The following is a 21,642-nucleotide window of genomic DNA, read 5'->3' as shown; positions in this document are numbered from 1 at the left end:
CTTAGCTTCCTCTTCAGGAATTCCTTGAGATTTATCCTAAATAAAAAAATTTAAAATAAATCTCAAGGCACCATCCAAGTACTGAGCCACCCCACCGCGTCAAGGTGTACCCGTGGGGGGTTGCATTATATAAATTTATAATATAATATAATTTATAGATATGAAAGAGAGAAATTTATATTATATATAATTTTATATAATTTGTGTGTGGGATTGATTATATCATTCAATAATGTAATCTGACTCATTATAGCGCTTCCAATTTTTACGTCATATACGAAATAAGTATGTAAGCATTTAATTAAAATAAAAATTTTTTTTCTCATTGTCTACTTATATGAATATTATTGAATAAAAGATTAGGTACACGATGATCATTTTCTTTAATAAAGGAAAATTAGAATCTAATTCACAGAGATGTTAGAATAATGAATAACAATGAGAAAATTATATAATAATTATATTGTATATAATATTACATATATTGTATATATTATATATAATAATTATTATCACAATTGCTGCTTCTAATATATGTATATCTAAACATTTATACAGATGACAGTGATTGCTTTAATTGTAATATATGAATAATATATAAAATGCACCTTTAATAAATCGAATTTAAAGAGAAAATGCTTAAAACTACACTGTTACAAACGAGTGTGTAAGTAACAGAAATATATAAAATAAATTTGTGCGAGTAACTAAATTGAGACATAAATCTTGTACGTGATAAGAAAGTGATGACAGGCGGACATGAAAATCGATATTATTTTGGTTTAGTTTTTATCTGCATATCGAGTTACAATAGATAAAGCCGAGTCGAGGCTCGCTCGAGCTTGTTCTTTAAAAGCAATTAGAGAAGAGGATGCAACGAGGGTGCGACAAGGATGCGAGAAGAAACGCGAGTAAGATGCGAGATACTTCTTCGCGAGTGACAAAATCCGAGTTTTCTATTGGATTTAAGGATCAAGAATCTATGATTATTGGCTATCCATTGAGTCCGCGTAGAGGCGTAGAGTATTTAGCTCAGCAGTCCTCGCGAATTATTTAGGTCAGGAAAAATTCGGGATGCTACCGATATATGGAACATCTGACGCGAATATTAATCGTTACGCAAAGGCCAAATACAAATGCAAATACATTCAATTTTAATATTTTTATAAATCTATTTTCTAATAAAATTAAATATCTAAATTAATTGATTGTAAAATTAATTATTACGCGCAATCAATTTTTTTGCCTTTTAAACAGATATTTAATATTGTAAATTATAATTATTCAGCATTATCTTGAATATAAACTTTTAATAAAAATTCAGTTTAATTCTATATAAATAAAATAAAATTCTATTTAAAAATATCTAATTCTTATATATAAAGTATATAATAATTACATTATTATGAAATATTTTATAAAATGTTGAACTATGAAATAACTCTTGAAATAACAATTAATACGAAAAATATTTTATTATATTATTTGGAATATTTTAAAATAAAAACTGAAATATTTTTTATGTGCGTTATATGTTAAATGATAATTAAGAATAAATTCGAAAAGGTGAAAAAGGAACAGGCAATATGTTTAAAAGTAACATGAATGATAAATAATTTATAAATGACTTACATTTTATATTTCGTTGCTCCATATGTATTGTTCGATGCTTTTCCCCCTTTTCTCTCTTTTTTGTCCTTTGCTATTTCTTCGTAGCACTCACATTCACTTCCGAAAATACGAATAATAATAATTAATTATATATGGAACGATCGCGAGACACTTTGTACGACACTCCCGATCGCGGAATAATTATATGAGAAACGCACTTTTTAACATATCGTAAGAAACAGAAGACACGAGAGAAGTACTTTTTTTTCGTTCGATATTTATATAAAGTTTGAAATTCATGTACTACTCATTACAAATGCTCTGTTTTATTAATATTATATTAACACGAATTATAAAATCGAAAGATTAATCTAATCGAAAATCATGATAATCGTTCAATTAATAGTAAATTCGATAATATATGAAGAGTATCGCACCACTATCTTGTTCGAGTGTCGCCGTGTGAATGATACCAAGACCGCGGAATGTAAATACTAGCGCGCTATTGTATACGTCATCGAGGCCAAATACTGTGTTATTGTCTGATCGAAATATTTTACGTACTTTGACAAATATATACGCGAAATTATAAAATCGAAAGATTAATCTAATCGAAAATCATGATAATCGTTCAATTAATAATAAATTCGATAATATATGAAGAGTATCGTTTCGCACCACTATCTTGCTCGAGTGTCGGCGTGTGAATGATACCAAGACCGCGGAATGTAAACATTAGCGCGCTATTGTATACGTCATCAAGGCTAAACACTGTTATTGTCTGATCGAAATATTTTACGTACTTTGACAGATATATACGCGAAATTATAAAATCGAAAGATTAATCTAATCGAAAATCATGATAATCGTTCAATTAATAATAAATTCGATAATATATGAAGAGTATCGTTTCGCACCACTATCTTGCTCGAGTGTCGCCGTGTGAATGATACCAAGACCGCGGAATGTAAATATTAGCGCGCTATTGTATACGTCATCAAGGCTAAACACTGTTATTGTCTGATCGAAATATTTTACATACTTTGACAGATATATACGCGAAATTATAAAATCGAAAGATTAATCTAATCGAAAATCATGATAATCGTTCAATTAATAATAAATTCGATAATATATGAAGAGTATCGTTTCGCACCACTATCTTGCTCGAGTGTCGCCGTGTGAATGATACCAAGACCGCGGAATGTAAATATTAGCGCGCTATTGTATACGTCATCAAGGCTAAACATTGTGTTATTGTCTGTTCGAAATATTTTACGTATTATTACGTGTTATTGTCTGTTCGAAATATTTCATGTATTTTGACAAATATATACGCGAAATATTTTAAAGTATAGAAATTTAGATTTTAAATGATATAGATTAATTATATGATTATTTATTGAAGGATCACTTTTATTATGTTAAATATATATTTATATTTACGATTCGATCGTTATATATATATATATATATATATATATATATATATATATCGTGCATTATTGTAAATATATTATTAAATAATTTTACATAAGATTTGTCACAATTGTTCGAATTTGTTGCCAAAAAAATATAATTCATACGCGAGATTACTGAATTATGGTGAATATTCACGTTAATAAACTTCCAACTGCGCCTCCAGCTGTATCCTTCGTGTTTGTCCTGCTGTGTGTGACTCAAATTATCTCTGTTCGCATATAAAGTTAAATTACTGAGTTGTTAATCAAAATTATTGAACGTCCGAATAAGTTTTGTTCCTTTCTCAAATATAATTGCAGAAAAAGTTTTTACTCATGCATTTATTACAGATTTAATAATAGGTTTCTGTATTATTACGAATCTTGAAATATATTTATGTTTTATTTTTTTACGATTCATCATGATATTTTTCATGGATAATCTCAATTTTAAATATTATCACATAAATCAAAATTATTAAAATTTTAATATAAACTATTATATTAAACTATATATTTAAATTATTTTTGTTATGTATATATTTATTATACGGAATTTTTAATTTTTAAATATTATATTTTTAAACTAATTATAATTCTTTTTAATATATATTTAATAATTTTTCTGATTTATTTTCTATGAAATTTTGATTAAAAAAATCAATTTTATATTATTAATGTACGTTAGTATTTAACTGTTGTTAATTATATTAAATTCGAGAGAACTATTATTTTTTAACAGCTGTAAAATATGGGAGAATAAAAAACAATGGCAATTCTTGTTTTATATTAAACAAAAATTTACATTTTTGGCGACTAACTTACACATAATATAAGAGTTTAAAAATTACAAAATGTAGAAAAAGTTTGTATTTAATGTATGAAGAGGGCAAGAAAGAGCACAGTTGTAAAAGATTACGAGTGTGCTCGGAGAAGTATACAATAAATTGTACCTCTTTTTTAGAAGTTCACTCATAAAAAGTTGCGTGTAGCGTAAAAATCTTGAAAGTAAATTTGTATATTAACATAACGGAACTTTATAATGTAGAAGAAGATTATGAACTCTTCCCAAAAATAGCAATTATTCGTATTTATTAATAAAGTGTTTTATAGAAATGAAGAATTCCAGAAAAGAGGAGAATCTTATGGTGACATTGAAATTAAAAATTTTCTTTGCATATATTATTTTTATAACATAATATTCTTAAATACTTGATATATTAGTAATATATTTAGTTTCCGAATAATGGAATATCCCCATAATTTTAGATAGATTTTATTTTATCATTTTAAAAACATATCTTCCCTTATTCTCATGGTATTAATGCCATATATTCTTGTCGAGACAAGACGATTGAAAGCAAAGTCCATTCAACTGTTTAACATTTCGCGTGAAAAAATGTAGACTCGGTGCACTTTCGGCAAAGTCTTTACATTATAGTGCACTTTCGTTGGTGGTCTCTTCCACTTCTGACGTCTTTGCGCAAAAGAGTAAAGTTCTTTCGCTTGTGTATAAGGATAGGGGCAGGAGGGTTCCACCCCTACCTGTTTCTTTCACGTTATAGCCTTTCCAGCTAAACTTCCGGGCCATTAATTTACATTAGGACATTTTTCAAGAGCGTGCTAGCTCCTGGCGTTGCGCACCTTAAAATTGGCGAACTCCTCTTTTTAACGGTTCTCCTCTCTTACACAGGAGCCCTCGAGTCGTTTCCCCACACCCCTTGTCGACATCACGCTTGAATTCTTTACCATTAAACGACGATGCGACGGAAGAACGAAGGGACGAACGGAGCGTATATATGAGATAACTTCAGAATTTCATTTAACGACGACGCGCGCGAGCTAAAGGCGCTGGCAGTCATTAAATCACGTTCGTGACGGGTCCGTTGTGCACGGCTTGATTGATATGTAAAGCGGCCCATCGATATCGGCGTTTTTAACACAACGTGTTTACATAACCGTGTAAGTGCTGCATATATCACTTGATAATTTCATTACACGCCTAGGTAATTTCGCTCGCGCGACTCCATTGCGTCGACATCGAAACAACGAATACACATCGAACGTCCTTAAATGATTTATTGACTCGTGAAACAAACTGTTAGCGTGAACGTTTACCGCTCATTTTAGATTTTTTCGATCATTAAAATCTTGATCACAAAGTCATTAAATCTTCGAGCATAAGAACTATGTATATATTTGAAATTTCATTAATGATCTTTTAATGCGAATAGGATACATAATAATGCAGGATACTTGTTGTTGTCATTTTAAAAATTTATCCATTCATAAAGTGACAAATATTTGATATCTACTTGCAAATTCCTTATCTATAAATAATGGTCGAAAAATATAAATAATGTAATTAATTTTAAAATAACAGGAATTAATTTTTATGATATTACGAATATTCTGACATTTTTGTTATGACTATAATAATATATAATTAGTTTCTACAGTTAGTATGCTACTAAAGAAAAAAGAGAAATGTTTATTTTGCATGATGTACGAACAGAGAGAGAGAGAGAGAGAGAACATAAAAAATAGTTTTCGAAATGGAAGTTTTTATGATTTTAAAATTGTATACCATAAAAAATGGAACCATTGAACGTGTATCGTTTTCAAAAAGTTCGGTAAGAGAACCCTAGAATATCGGCGGCACAGCTCGCGATCGAAAAAAAATTGCTCATAAAATGCGCCGCCATGGACGTCAACGTACGGGTTTAATGTTTGTTCGCGTAGACATCGAAATAGAAATGGAATAACTGTCGCTGACATCATGTCAACGACAACACAAATATCTACCGGCTATCTGGCAATATTTTCAGCCGTAATATTTGTATTATACATGAAATACGACAGTTATGTACAGATGCGCGTAAGCCTCTGCTGATGTAATTTTTGATAAATTTGTAGTTTTCGCGCGTACACATCGAATGTTCATCAGCGCATATTGAAAATAAAAAAGGAAACTTTACGGCACAAATCGAGTTTTCTTGCTCAACTCAATATGATGGTAATAATGAAATCGAACTCTTTTCTTGTGTTACCCCGTTAAAGAATGACGTACTATTCCACTGGAAATGCGCGCTTTATACGTCTGTTTCCGCCCCTTGCAGCTACATTCATTTCTCATTTCGAACACGTCGAATGCTCGGAGTAGAGTTGAACTCGAAAGTAGAAAAGAGAAAATCAACTTATGAAAGCCAGTGCTCGATCTAATAAGTCCCTGTTTAAAGTTCAGAACTTAACTTGCGAAGTGCCAATGACTCCGGCGCTCCTAAATTGTATTTAAACAAAATAGTTTATAACTAAGCAAATTCATTGAGAGAAGTTTATACACACACACACACACACACACACACACACACACAATATAATTTAATTATTTATCATAACTTGTTTTGTGTGTATGTATGTATGTGTTAGTGTAAATATTGCAAAGCAAATAATTTATTTTAATACATACTTCATGCAAACATATTCAAATAAAAATTAAAATATTTATAAATTATAAAATAAATAAAAAATAGAAATAATTTCGCAAAATATATTTGAATATTTTTTTTAAATTTAAATCTGATACTTAAAATATACAATCATATATACCAGAAATAAATGAAACAATATTTATATGTATGTTATATATTATTCTATTGTTAAATATTAACAAGAGAAAGAGAGTATAAATGATAAAATAAATTTATATATATATATATATAAATTCTTTAAAAAAGAATTTTTGAATATTTTGTTTTCCTAATCGAAAATATATATAAAGTTACACAACTAATAAGGGAAAAATATTTTTGATTTTATGAATATGTTATTATATTTATACCCGTATTTCGCTTATGCCACTCAAGATAAATTCACATGAACGAATCTTTGTATTTCTGTTTCAGCACACGCTCACGGGCCACTGCGCAAAGGTGATGGCGGCGAAGTTTCTTGGCGAGCCGTCAAAAGTAGTTACGGGAAGTTATGATCGCACGTTAAAAATCTGGGATTTGCGCAGCAAAGCATGTAAGTAAACGTTATTCTATTGATTAATATTGTAAAACGAAAAGCGGGTATTTTTCGTGAAACACTAATAACGATTGAAAAATAATATATATCGTATATATATGTGTATGTGTATGTGTGCATTTGTGTGTTGCGTATGAATAAATCTATTAAATATTAAATAATTAACTACTACTATTTTGTGCAAAATAATATTTCAGAAATTGTTTTTTTTAGTTGAAAGAAAGAATCAAAAGTGTAATGATTCGATCCAAATTTCCACGGAACGATTTTAAGATACTTTAATTAAACTAACTTATGCAAACCAATTCTGAATCTCATCTGCGTATATTTACTGACAATCGAGATCTCGCTCAGTAATCCCAAAATCCATAGTCTCCCGCAGGTGCAACAAACATAAACCTTTTTAAGACGAACAAAAAAAAATAAGCAGCTATTTTTTTACGCAACTGACATATCAGGGTGCATAATATTAACGCGGTACATTCGTTCTTGTAAGTCATAATAGAAGCGTAGAAGATATGAGCTGAAAGTAATGTACAGTACTAGAGAAAGAGAGAAGGAAAAAGAGAGGGAGAGAGTGAGGGAAAGGGAGAGAAAGCGGTAATCACGTTGCCCATTATCCCTATTAGTCGTTGCATAATGCAAATATACTTACGAGCGTTCCAAGATAATAAAACAAACGGCGAATCTGCATGATCATTCATATGTATATTCTGTTGCGCATCGTATGCGGCTGCACAATGGACCGCCACGCAAAATATGACGCCTGTAATACCGCGGCTTGGTTCGTACCGGGCATCAACGATGCCATAATGGCCAAGATTGAATAAAAACTACCCTCCGTCTAACAGACGGTTCGTTGCGTCGTCGTATAACTGCGTAAGGTTAATTAAATCGATAAGATCCTTCCACGGAAGAACAGATTCTCCCCTCGCTTGCTTCGTCCTAAACGATCTTCACCGGCATAGAAAACTCTTTATCTCCGAATATTGATGTTTTTAATAAACGATCCCTCCGGATAATGAGGCGAGTTTTGGAAAAGGTTGCAGCTTAATGCTTGAATAAATACGTTTAGAGATAAAAAAAGTTTTCAGGAGATTGGCCGACTAACCCGGTAACTTTAATAATTCTTTGTGACTTACGTTTCTAAGGTAAAAGTAGTGCGCAAATTGATGATAACAAAGATGAATTTATGTAATCTAATGGATGATCTGTCACAGAAAAGAAAGGTGAGATTAATCATAAATCCATTACCCACAGGAAAGAGTACTACCTTAATTAGCTCTTAAACCAAGACGCGGGTTTATCCAGGATAAGATGGTATAAGACGGTTATATTACTCAGACTTCTTCATCGTATCATTAATCAGTTGTTAATGAACGTTATTTTACACCCGTTAGAATTGATTTTTTTATACTTTGGAACAAAAGTTAAGACAGAAAAAATGATTAAAATATTAAGCATATTTTGATTCTAATTTTAATCAGTTCTCTTATTTTTGTTGCCAGTTTCTTCGCGAGTAATAAAGAAACATAACAATATATGCATGCAAATGTTGAAAAATATTGATATGAAGATATAATATCAAAAATTAATTAATATAAAAATATCATCGGAATTATTAATTATAACTATTAATTTTTCTAAATATTTTTCTAAATAATAAATATATATATTCTAAATATATTATATATTATATATATTCTAAATATATAATATATTATTTATTTATTATCTAAAGAACTTTTTTCTTTAGCCTGTGGAATCTGTTTGAATACAAATGATATGGAAGTAAATATCCTTCACATGAATTCACGTTTACTAGGTCGATCCGAATACATACAGTCAGCAGAAGGCCCTTTTGTACTAGAAAGTTCGCGCGTCGTGATCTAATTTCGCGCAAACAATCCTCTGGCAGTCAACTGCAAACACCAAATGCGATATTCGAGTCTTCTCTCGCGAACATTATTGTGATCTTCGACTGGCAGATGTTGGACGAGGGCTGTACCCATGCCATATATGGATCTAATGATGTGGCTCTCGCGTCATTGAAAATCGCCACCGTAATGCGATAATTTCATGCATTCAAGGGCAAAAGTAATGTCCTCCTTCCCAGAAAATTATTTTCGAGTTGGAATGTGCAGCATTCGTGACCAGCACTCATGCGAAACGTGAGGATGCTCGATGCTCCTATCCATGGGAGATTTATCACGCTAATTGTCGAGCACTTGAAAAAAGAGCAGCGGCATCCGATCGCCCGCTCTTCATCGTCCACGCGAGCTATCTCTCGTATCGAATCCTAGTTCGTTCAACCGTAAAATAGAGAAATCTTTCAGCACTTTCGTTGGCGGGTGCGAGGCTCTACGCGATAAGCGCGCCGCTTCGAAGACAGGGGCGAAAGTGATAATTTACAGCCGGATGAAGGTGGCCATTCTCTGGAGGTAAAGCACAGATCGTGTCCTTGGTGCGAAATGTGGGGGCTTTAAGTGGCACGAAAAATAAATTGGACAAGCCGCACGCAAGCGGCCGGACGCTGGCAGATAGCGGCCACGGAGGATCTCATTTCCCGCAAATGTATTCGGGATTTACATTCGGCGCCGGACTAATCTCGTGAAACGGTACGCTCTATCTGAAGAACGGCTCGAGATATCGATTTACACTTCGGTCAACAGCGTTACAGGATTCTGCGGTATGTGCGAGCGGTAGCCAAGGAGGAATCGTATTGACAAAGGATACAAAGCTGTGGACTGCTTAACACGCGACGCGGCACACAGACAGTATTAATTTGCAAGGTCTAGGATCGCCTTAAACCTGGCCTTTAGTTATACAATTCGCTCAAAGGCTCCGCGTAATAATAATTTACGCCATTAATTAACGTATGCGAATGTTCGAATTTCGATAAATCGCATTGCACCGGGAAAGCATTGCTATCTTTCAGTTGAAGTATAATTAACGATGAAAACAGAATTACCCATATTGTGCCTTGGCTATTTGTAAGATACGTGATAAATGCAATATAATTTATTTTCAATTGGTCTCGATGAATCGATATTGAAATATGATAACGTAAAAACACGATATTACTTATATTAAAATATGAAATAAAAATTATCTAGTTTCAAGTGGTACGTCATCTTTATTAATCAATGCTTAGCGATCGTATATTTTATGCATGGCAATTTATTTCCCTTATTGGAAATTCATGCACAGCTATGAGATACAAATTTTAATATCTACTATTAATTTATTATTATTTTATACTCTTGAGATAAAAAATGCATTTAATAATGCAAATTTGCAAGGATGCGATTATTGCAATAAACTATCGAATTATTAGCTTCAAAATAAAATTTCAGTTACATTCAAAGTAACTCGTTTTGCATGCCTTTGTTTAATTTCCATGTTTTTGTTTGCTTTTTATAAATTTTTACATTTTATATATTTTAATTATGCTATATTTTATTTCTATTTTATATATTTTATATATATTTTATTATTTTTATACATTTTTACGAAGTAAAACATGCAACATCAATATCATTGTAGTAATTATAGCGCAATTGCACGTAAAGCGAGTTGATGGCATTTGAGAATTATCCTTGGCACAAATTTGAGAATTATATGTCCTTTATATTAAGTTAAGACTAAAACCACGAGTAGAGTGCAAAGTTTGCTACGACGGAAACAGCGAGGGAACTGTATTACTTTGCGATATGCAGGCCCTTATGAAACATGAAGAGCGCAATTTCGAAAAGTGTATCTCCTTAAATCAAGTCGCGTAAAGTGATGCAGCACCGGAGTTGTAGCGGACGATAATTAATGTAAGAAGTCGAGCGGCATCACAAATCGTTGTCCCGACTGAGTTTGCGGCCGGCCCATCAAACTTGCTACATAAATACAAAACTTTTTCGCCGCGGACGTACCGCGTGCACCACGGAGGGACGAGCGAGAGGATTTGTCTTATTTTTTATGCAATGCAGATAACAACGCGGAGCGCGCGTGGAACGTAATTAACCTGTGGCTTAACTTCGTCACGTAATTTATAGCTGTCGTCTCGCCGGGTCATCCAGTAGCCGAGTCTAAGTTAATTGTGCGCACGCGGATACCTGCGTGGATACACAGGTACTCCGAGGACATCCGTTTTAGCCTCGCGGCGGCGGCTTTTGTTTCTCGTTGTAAGCCGTGATCCTACAGCAAAATAGCGAAAACCGCGCTATCAAGGAAGACCGGCGGAGCGGGAGCGGGAGGGGGAGGGGGAGAGGGGGGGGGACGGTTGTACAAAAGTTTCGCACAAATAAATCTCTGAACGCGCGAGATGCGCACAATGGGCAAAGCGGCGCTGAAAGGGCGTTTAAGCGTGAATTATTGTTTACCCGTGGACGCTTTAAGACAAAAAGGACGCTTAAAGTGGATCAGCTGTTTTCTATCGCGCTATTATCTACCTCGCCACGTCGCGCAATTTCGTGAACGCCCCGAGCGACTCTTCTGGACACAATCGTGCCACGGACAGACGGATTCTGTACCGCACCGCACTCTGCCATACCAATGAAATAACATCCCGTGTTTGTTCCAATGATTGAGAAGATTTTGCGTTAACTTTTCGAGAAATTAATCACTTATTTTTGCCATAAGAGATTCGTACTTAAGAAACAATAATTTTTTTCCTCTGACATATATATAATAAGTATATGCAAGATTGTTTTAAAATCTTAGGTGTCTTTATTCTATCTTTTTATGCTAACTATTAAGTAATATTTTTTATATTTTTATTGTAAATATAATGTAATTGCGAAACAATTAAAGTTTAATTTCAAGAACATCGAAAAGATATTTCTAATTTTTCTAAAAGTAAAAGTTGATCCAAAATATATGTAGCTGAAAGAATCTGTAAATGAAAGCTTGCCCGGTATGCCTTATAATTATATTTAATTAACATACGTTTCTATATAAAGCAAATGTGCATAATATGAAATACATATTAATGCGAAAAGCATGAGAGAGAACAAATTAACATGAAGCTCTTATCCGAAAGCTCTTATCATGGCTGACTGTTGAATAAGACTTACATGCAAAGCCGGTAATCCTTTATGCCTCGTTTGAGGGATAGATGTACGTTAATAGCATATACATACATATACTATATATATCATGCATTTATCTGAATAATACATTTGAGCTTAAGGACCAGTACATAAAGAATTATATTATGGACGAGGATATACTTTGTGCGACATGTTGCAAAAATTGTCGTCCTAAAATTATCATTAGAGGCTAAATTAAAAATAAAAAAATGGTTTGTTTCTATAACAAAGACGAGACATTCTGTGTGTTTATAATACACAATAAAGTTGTATATAATCAGTCAGTTATATTTTTTAACTAAAAATTTTTATTCTATATATCATTTGTGTTTTTTTGTTTATACTATCATTAAGCGAAATTATCATAAAGATAAATGTTAAAATATTATGTTAAAATAAAAAATGCTAAAATATTAAAAAGAACAGAGTTACAGGAGAGATTACTTTGGTTAAAATGTCCTACTTTTTACATGAGAATTTAAAAAAAGTTTGAAAAAAAGGAACTTTAAATAGATATAAAAAGTTAGCAAAATCTTGTAATTGCAGGAATATATTTAAAATAATGATTAAGTTAAATTAACCATTTTGCCAACTCGCCATAAATCATTATAATTCAAATCTACAGTCAGATGGAAATATTCCCATATTATTTCGAGCCCAGTAAAATAGAAGTTTGCGTTTTGTCATGCGATACCTCATTCACGCAAGAGGGATATAGTTTTATATGCTAGTAATTTTACGCCGTTTATTAATCGTATGCATCTCTCGAGTATTTTACTGAATCATTATAGACGGTATGTTGCGGATACAGTGCGGTGCGGTAACTTGTTGCAAGATAAGACTGTTGTGAACCGTACGATGTTGAGGTGAAGTAGGAATTGTCGACAAATTTCTCTTTATGCACGAATGCACTTTGGAAGAAATTTTATTGCTTCCAGAGAAGTGCCCTACTCACCGCGTTTGAAGCTTGTGAAGTACTTTCTTGCAGAACTTGTCGAACTACGAGGATTGAGTGTACGCCGCGTGCAAATATCATCGCCATATATATATATATATATGTGTGTGTGTGTGTGTGTGTGTGTGTGTGTGTGTGTGTGTGTGTGTATCTTTACCTGCGTATACAATAAAAAGTGCCATAATAAGAAAATACTTACGAAATACTAAAAAAGCAATGTATAATACATTTCGAACAATTGTATTTGAAAATTTGGATATACCCGATGTGTTATAGTTACATCACATATATTCAATTTAATATTTTTTTGAAATAAATTGTTATTCTGTAAAAGAACATTACTTGAGTTGTAATTATAGTTACTTGAGTTATAGTTATAGTTACTTGAGTTATTACATAAAACAGAAAAAAAATATTATACATAATAAAATAAAATGAATTAAAATTTGAAATTTCTATATATTTGAAATTTCTTCATAAAAATTAAAATATAATTGCTTATAATTGATAAAAAATATTATATATAATAAAATGAAACGAATTAAAAAAATTAATTATCATCAAAGTTTTCGGTAGAGTTATTAAAAAGCAGTATTTGAAATTTCTCAATGAAAATTAAAATATAATTGCTTATAATTGATAAAAAATATTATACATAATAAAATGAAACGAATTAAAAAATTAATTATCATCAAAGTTTTCGCTAGAATTATTAAAAAGCAGTATTTGAAATTTCTCAATAAAAATTAAAAAATAATTGCTTTTTCTTTGATTTTTATATTTGCTTTTTCTTTGATAGAAATTATGCGACGCGATTGAAAGACAATTTAACGCGCGCTTGTAACATATAAAGTCTGTGAATGAAGATTTCCTCTTCTCTAGCATGTTACCCTGTCATGAAGTAATTGGAATCCGTAATACCGTCTTCGAAATAGAAACGGTGGACACCATTCGCTCTTCGACGTCTCGTCCGTAGAAACTTCGACGGACTAATCGATCGAGCGGTAAATCACATTTGATTTAACGCGGAGCCAGGATGAAGTAAAATTGAAACTAGCGCACGGATTCGTAATCGCACAAAGGCGAGGTTAAGGAAAGGTAGACTAGAGGGGCGGTAAGAGACGATCGTAAGCGGAAAACTCGTAATTTATCCTGTTTCCAGTCTTGATGCCGGGTGTTTCCGCATCGCGCGCTAGTGATTTCCAAGAGATTCGCGGAAACATGGCGATGCGAACGTCATTTCCCGACGTAAATTAAGTTTGAAATCCTGCTTATTTCAGCGTGGAGATCGATGAGAGCTGCTGCTAGGTACAACTACAATTTGAAAGGGGAAACCAGCCGTGATTCACATTCGATACAATTGTTAACTCGCTCCGCTTAAAGTCGGCGCGCGTATATGCAATTCGGGAGGACGTAATTCTATTACTCCCGTGGAATGCTCAAATTAAATGCAGAAAGCTTTCTGCATGCATTTAATTCGATCATACTGTTATCCTTGAAAAGCGAATTTTACATTTGAAAGCTTGCGCATTAAAAGATTGTATTTAGTATGAACAAAAATGTATCAGGATTTTTTTATGGTAACGCACGAACGCGTTTTGAATATAATTAAATAAGATGATGTATAAGTATATGATAGATTATTACACTTTATAGTAATTTAAGTTTTAATCGCATGAAGACAATAAATTTTATCTCATTGACATTCATTACAATATTTATTGATTACTGTTATATGTATTGAAGCACTATCTCTTCGAAATATCTACACAATTTATGCATATATAAAATTATCGATTCTTTTTACTTAAATAAAAAGAAAATTTATTATTATTATTGTTATTTCTTTTTAAGAATATCTTTTTCTCTTATTATTCTCTTTAATAAAATAGTATAAAAATAATATAACAAAAGCAAAAATGCAATTTAATTGCTATATAATCTTATATAAATTTATATAAATGCATCTTTTAAAGATAAGAAATTTTATGTTGTGCAGGTATAGAGACAAAATTTGCTGGATCTAGTTGCAATGATCTCGTAACTTCAGACGGTGCTGGTTCTACAATAATCAGTGGCCATTTTGATCAAAGAATCAGGTTTTGGGATACGAGAGCTGAATCCAGTTCAAATGACATTCTACTAGAAGGAAAAGTTACATCCTTAGATTTATCCCGTGGTGAGTAAGGTTAAATCAAATTACAGAGTTCGTACTTTAATAAAAAGTAAAGCAAAACAATTACAAAACTGCAGCAAAAAAAGCAAAATATCAACCAGTTTATTTATATTGAATAAATAGAATTAATTGAAGACTTTGTTTAATATTAGACATATTTATCCCCTCTAAAGAAAATTTTTTGTTTTATTACAAAATTTAAATATCACCAAAGTTGAAATAAATGTAGTACATTATATATTCTGTAAAGATATTTAATACAAACTGTAATAGGAAATTACGTTCACTACATATAATATATTAAAGTAAAATATTGATTCCATGTTATGTAATTATGTGCAATTTGCTTGCGCATTTTACAATATCGATTAAGGTATGTTAGATATATGGAGGAACACCTGATTATTTTCTTTTATTATTGGTATTTAACTCGAGTAAGTATATAATAGAAATATCGCGCCGATATTGCCATGAAAGCGTTAATATCGAACATCATATTTTATTTATATTGCTTATTTTATTTATTTTGCAAAGAATGGGAATCATGATTTTTATGTAAATTAAATTAATAATGATTTATATTATTACATCTCTCATATTATTACGTTTCTATTTATATTTTACTTGAAAAGAAAAACAATACATTAATTACGATTGTAAAATTATAGATTTTTGTAATTTGATATTAAAGTATATAGATATCTTGATTATTATAGAATATTATAGAATTCGTGCGAATTTAATTATCTCATATTATTTATCAAGTTTATAATTATTTCACCATAGTCCTATAAATGAAACAAACAACATGAATTCAAACATTGAGAAACAAAATTTTATTTTTTCTAATTGATACCAAATCTTATATTGTTATTATAGGATATTTATCTGTAACCTGTGTCTGTCTGTTTAACAATTAATGAGGCGAAGAAAAATACTAATTGGCATTTTACAGCAGCTATACTACACGAAGCATTTTATTCGAGAGAATTTCGTTACGCAAACAATGTTATTTTGTTTTTACTTTTTATCGTAACATCCTAATGATGCGAATAAATTGGTTCGTGCGCAACAATTCAACATTTTCAAAACACTTATATCAAGTGCAAGTGCACTTTATTCATTCAAGAACATTTCATACGGATTGTTCTATTGCGTTTCATTAATTCTCAGTATTGTCAGAATGCAAATTCAATGAATTCAAATGAAACAGTATTACTCCGCGCGATTTTTCATTTTTACAGTTAAGCAAATATATCGCGCGGTTCTCTGGTATATTTTTCGTCGTTTATCAATTATACATTCGTTTAAAAAAAATTTTGAACTCAAATATTTTTTCTTCAGATCGATATGCTATAAAAGAAGATTATTACAAGTGAATTATTTCGATTCATGATTAATATAAGTTTATTGCATTGTATTAAATTTTCCGGCGCCTAAAAATAAGATTGTTGCATTATTTGTATATTCGATAGATACACTTTTATCAACAAACAATTACAATATGTACGAAAACATGTCCAATATGTAGGAAATATTTATATGGCTAAAGTTGTAACTCCGCAAACATTTACGCAAACAATTTAAATATTATTCAATCATAGACGATCGTGAATCATAAAGGCATCTATTTGATTTCAGACGCAAATTACCTTTTGAGTTGTGTGAGGGATGACACGGTGAAATTGATTGATCTACGAATGAAGAAGATTGTTGGGTCGTTCAGGTGGGTTGTGTGTGTACTTATCGCAGATATACGCGACCAGAATATTAAAAGTAGTAAATCATTATATTTTTATTTTATTTTACAGCGCTGACGGTTTCAAAGTGGGATTCGATTGGACAAGAGCTGCTTTCAGTCCTGACGGGCAATACATAGCGGTTGGTTCCGCAGACGGTTCCGTCTTTATCTGGTCTATAGCGACGAATATGATCGAAACAATACTAAAGGGACATACGTAAGTAGAAATTTCCTATTAATTGATTATTATCCGTAACTAAAAGTTCGAAAAATTAAATTAAATTTTATTATCTTTATAGTCTGCATATTTATATATTCTTGACTAAATATTTAATTTTCCGCCCTAGAGATAAAAAATCGCAATCTTCTTTTATGTAGATTGGAATGTGCAATATCGATATAAGGCTCGGATCATTATAAAATGGATGTTCTAAAAAAAACCTATTAAATTTCATATGACTTAATGGTCTACGCTTGCTAATGATGAAAAAATATGTTTATTAAAATTATTATTCCCGATATTATAGTATATCTCGAATATTGATTTACAAAAGACTAATCTGAGATATTAAAGACAGACACTGCTGCATTGAACCTTCATAAAGCAGAGCTTATCTTATTGTGGCCTTTTTGTTATAGTTTCTTTTTATTTCGTAATCTATGTTTTCTCATTTTTATATTATATTATTATATCAAAATCCATGCAGGTCTTGCATGTATAAATGCACAATTAAATTTATGATCCTAATCGCTTTAATAATTTTCTATTGTCAATGGCCGGGGATGATCTAGAGATTATTTTTTTGCAATCCTGCCGCATTTGCGACGACATTTCTCGACCGCACCAGCGCGCGACTTTATTTGCGGTCACAAAATCGATAGTGTTAGCCCGCTGTTGCCCTTCGCACGTTCTATTTTGGTGTATCGTCGTTATAATTTATTTCTCTCTGCTCCCTTTTTTTCTCACGAAATACGTTTTGACCCGTTTGATGGATGCGAATTTCTCGTTTAAATTCGCTCGCTGGAGCACTAAAGCGCCCGTAATTTTAGGAGGCACCTTCGAGTGCTCTGCATACCCTCCTGACACGAAAAGTTCCTGAAGTACTTCGGTCCTCTGGTCCACCACACGTAGCACATGTATACACACACACACACACACACACACACACACACACACACACACACACACACAGATGTATGTGTGTATATTCATGCACACGAAGAAAAAAATTTGCAGTGAGAGGAGACTAGAGGGGATCTAAGAAAATATTTCGACGTGACCCGATTTCCTCTCCAACTTTTGCGCTGTATATTTACGTACACATATTCGCTCGTATCTATACATCCACCGGAAGACTTTGTGATATTGCGAATTTATACGGCTCCCTGAATACTTTCAACTCTTGCCGGCATCTACGTCGGCTCTCGCCATTGAATATGTCACTCCGAATGACCGAATGACTCGTTTACCGCCTCTCGGAAGGACACAAAAATCCCGTGGAAAGAGAAAGAACGCGCTGCAGATGCAGCGAGAAATGAAAGTGGGTAGGCAGAGCAACGTATCTCGTCCGCGTGCTTTCAGCGCCCTTTCACCTACACGAGCCACGTAGTTGATGGACGCGTTAATCGGTGGTATCTCACGGGGAATGCGGTGTAAGGATCGCTCTTGCTGTCGAGGTGCAGAAAATCGATATGTTTTGAAGTCTAAAAACGTCAATTATGCTATTACGAGCAGGAATGGTTAAATATGATATTTCGTAAATCAATAGCGAGCGCGGTTAACAATTTCTGGGCATCTCTTTGTGATAGCTAACAATTGAAACGTTATATATTGAAACGTTAGCTTTTTGTATTCAAGAGATTTCATCAATAAAATTTTTAACATAAACATTAGATATTTTAATGTGTGTGTAAATTTATACATATAAAACTTATTTTGTTTACATTTGTTATTGTTTGGGGAAATAACAATTTTTCACTGATACTTTATTAATAACCACAAATTAAAAAATATTGTCGGTCAGATTAAAAGGATGAAAGTCGTAATATTGGTGAGAAATAATTCCTACGTGGTCGTTAAATGGCGATAACGTTTAATTATTCTCAATTGAAACATGTCGTGCTTCGTACCAATCATACTATCACGTTCCCAGTAGCAGCAATTAGTTATTACGCTCATGTTGGAACGTTTACAAACGTAAACGATTTAATAGTTCATAATTATGACATCGTATACGCCAACACTAATATGTTTTCAAATTTAGATGATTGAGAATGATTTCTCAATATTATGCAGAATATTTTGCATCAGAAAAGCACCTAAATTAATTTCTAACATTTTGCTTTAACTCAAATATATACATATCAATTTTCATTTATTAATTTGTACAAGTGAATCTATTCCGCAATTTTATTGTAAAGTAAAAATACTCTGAAGATTGTCGCTGTTCTTCACGGCAATAAAAGTAAGCGCCGAAAGGAAAGCGGTGTTGTGTTTTTAATTATACTGTTGTATCCGCAAGAAGTCCAACGACGATTGCCTTCGAGAATCTTATGGGAGATCGTAAACGTTCGTTCTACAATTATCATTCCATAATTATCTTTCTTCCCGCGCGCTTCTCTCTGTCATCGCGACGATCGACCGTCCCTCTTCTTCGACGTCCTCGAGTTTCTTCAAGGACGCGGTATCTTTGGTGGTGGCTTCACCGGGAGAGCCCAGCGGGCGACTCAAGTCCGGCGTGCATCTAAGTACCGGTCGTATCGAAAAATGGCTTAAGCACCAGTCACGTACACGTCGCTCGGCACCGGCTCTGTGCGCGATTTCAACGCGTGCGCGTGTGTTTCACTGTTATTACTTTCACCCTGACCGGACCGCTCATCCGTGGTCATCGTCATCTTTTGTCGTAATCTCTGCCTCCTCCTACCCCTTCGTCTTCGTTCGCGTACCCGGTCGCCATCGTCGTCTCGTCTTCGGCAACTTCATCTTCGTTTTCGCCTTCGTCTCTTCACGGCGGCCACTTGGTTCGTTGCGCGGAGCATCGCACACACGATATGGTAGATCGTATAATTTGTACGTACACGCTCGCTCAGGAATTCCCGAGACTAACTTAATAACCGCCTCGCCCTTTCACCCTCTTTTCTCCGCCCGTGTCCTCTTACGACGCTTCGCAAGAAGCTGTACGATTCCGTAGGTATTTAATGCGCGGGTTCTTGTAATGCTCTAAGCTTTACCTGTCGCGGCGCGAGCTATTAAATTTACATATTATTTTAGAAAAGCGCGCGAGTGTGCGAATTAAGGTAATAATCGCGGAAGGCGATTTTCGTTTTTATGGTTCCTGCTCTATGATCGCGCGCAAAGCCGCGAATATAAATATTACAAATTTATAAAGAATAATGAAATGTATCAAACAGATATTGAATGTAAAATAATAAAATAAATGCAAGGAAGATGCTTATATAAAAATTTGCATTTATTAATATAAAACATCATATTCGCATACATTTCTCCCTCATTATGTTTCAACTTTGCTTTAAACTTTTTTTATTCTATTATTATATGTAATTTAATACTAATAGTATTATCCTTTCTAAGGTAAAGATAGTAAAAATTCTTAATAAGTAAGGTATTATATTTACTGATAATTCACTGATAATTTCATTTTATGTAACATAAAATGATCAAAAATTAAATATTTTTTTATACTCAATATCACGGTTATTGTATACTTTACCAAATAGATGTAATGGTTAATATGTAATCGAGGTTTTTATTTAATAAAAAATATTAATCGGAAAAAAATGATAAGTCAAAAAGATGAACGTAAATTTTATACTTAATTTTATACAAGTGTACACCCATTACTGATTCATATTATTTTTATAGTAATTAATTATTTCATATTTATCTCCATTTTTCCGCATAATTTCCGTCATGATATAGTTAAATTATATAAAAATATAGTTTTCTTCGCATCAATAAACTTACTGCACCGTTTGTTCCATATTGCTCCATATCGAAGGGCATAACTTCCTTCTGGCGAGCACTTAGACTCGGATGCGCATTCGTATTGCTCGATAAGCTTACGCGCCCGTTCGTGTTCTAATTTGCAATCAACCGGCAGAATCCGCTGGTACACACGTCGGAAGGCGGGAATTTACTGCGCGATTCCCAACGAGGATCTTGCCCGACGAATAAATAGTGCCTCGCGATTATAGCAGAACAGGTAATTAGGAAGGTAGAGAGAGAGGAATTGGGATACCGAGGCAAAGCTCCGGACTTTGAAATTAAAGTGCAGTTTAGTTAAAGAATTTTCGATTCGGCGCATTACAGAATCGGTGACCTCATTATATTCGTATTCGAAACTTTTCCGTAAAGGAGCGGATAAATGTATAGCCGCGAGATATTTTTCGCTCATTTCGTCCCATTCTATCGCGATTACTACTTATATACTGCATTTTAGATTGTGCCAAAAGAAGATATTAATTACGCGCGAACAATAAATCGTTAATTTGATATATTTGATAATTATATATTCTTAATAACTTAATAAAATATTTTATTTTTTCTTCACAGATTTTTAAAAAAGTGA

General features: G+C 32.7%; 1 protein-coding gene across 2 annotated transcripts in view; it reads left to right on the top strand.

Moving 5' to 3' along the window:
* Positions 1-21,642, top strand: part of LOC105256678 (autophagy-related protein 16-1) — a 406,486-nt gene that overhangs the window by 371,714 nt on the left and 13,130 nt on the right. For both annotated transcript variants that reach the window (XM_025414488.1, XM_025414489.1), the window contains 4 exons: positions 6,977-7,097; positions 15,136-15,315; positions 16,954-17,038; positions 17,124-17,270. In XM_025414488.1, coding sequence (XP_025270273.1) covers positions 6,977-7,097; positions 15,136-15,315; positions 16,954-17,038; positions 17,124-17,270 — 533 coding nt within the window. The remainder of the gene's footprint in view (positions 1-6,976; positions 7,098-15,135; positions 15,316-16,953; positions 17,039-17,123; positions 17,271-21,642) is intronic.

This window comes from Camponotus floridanus, unplaced genomic scaffold, assembly GCF_003227725.1.
Source record: "Camponotus floridanus strain SB8 unplaced genomic scaffold, Cflo_v7.5 scaffold81, whole genome shotgun sequence".
NCBI classification, from domain to species: Eukaryota; Metazoa; Arthropoda; class Insecta; order Hymenoptera; family Formicidae; genus Camponotus; species Camponotus floridanus.
Note: the sequence above shows the minus strand (reverse complement) of the source record. Positions and strands in the feature narration are given on the sequence as shown.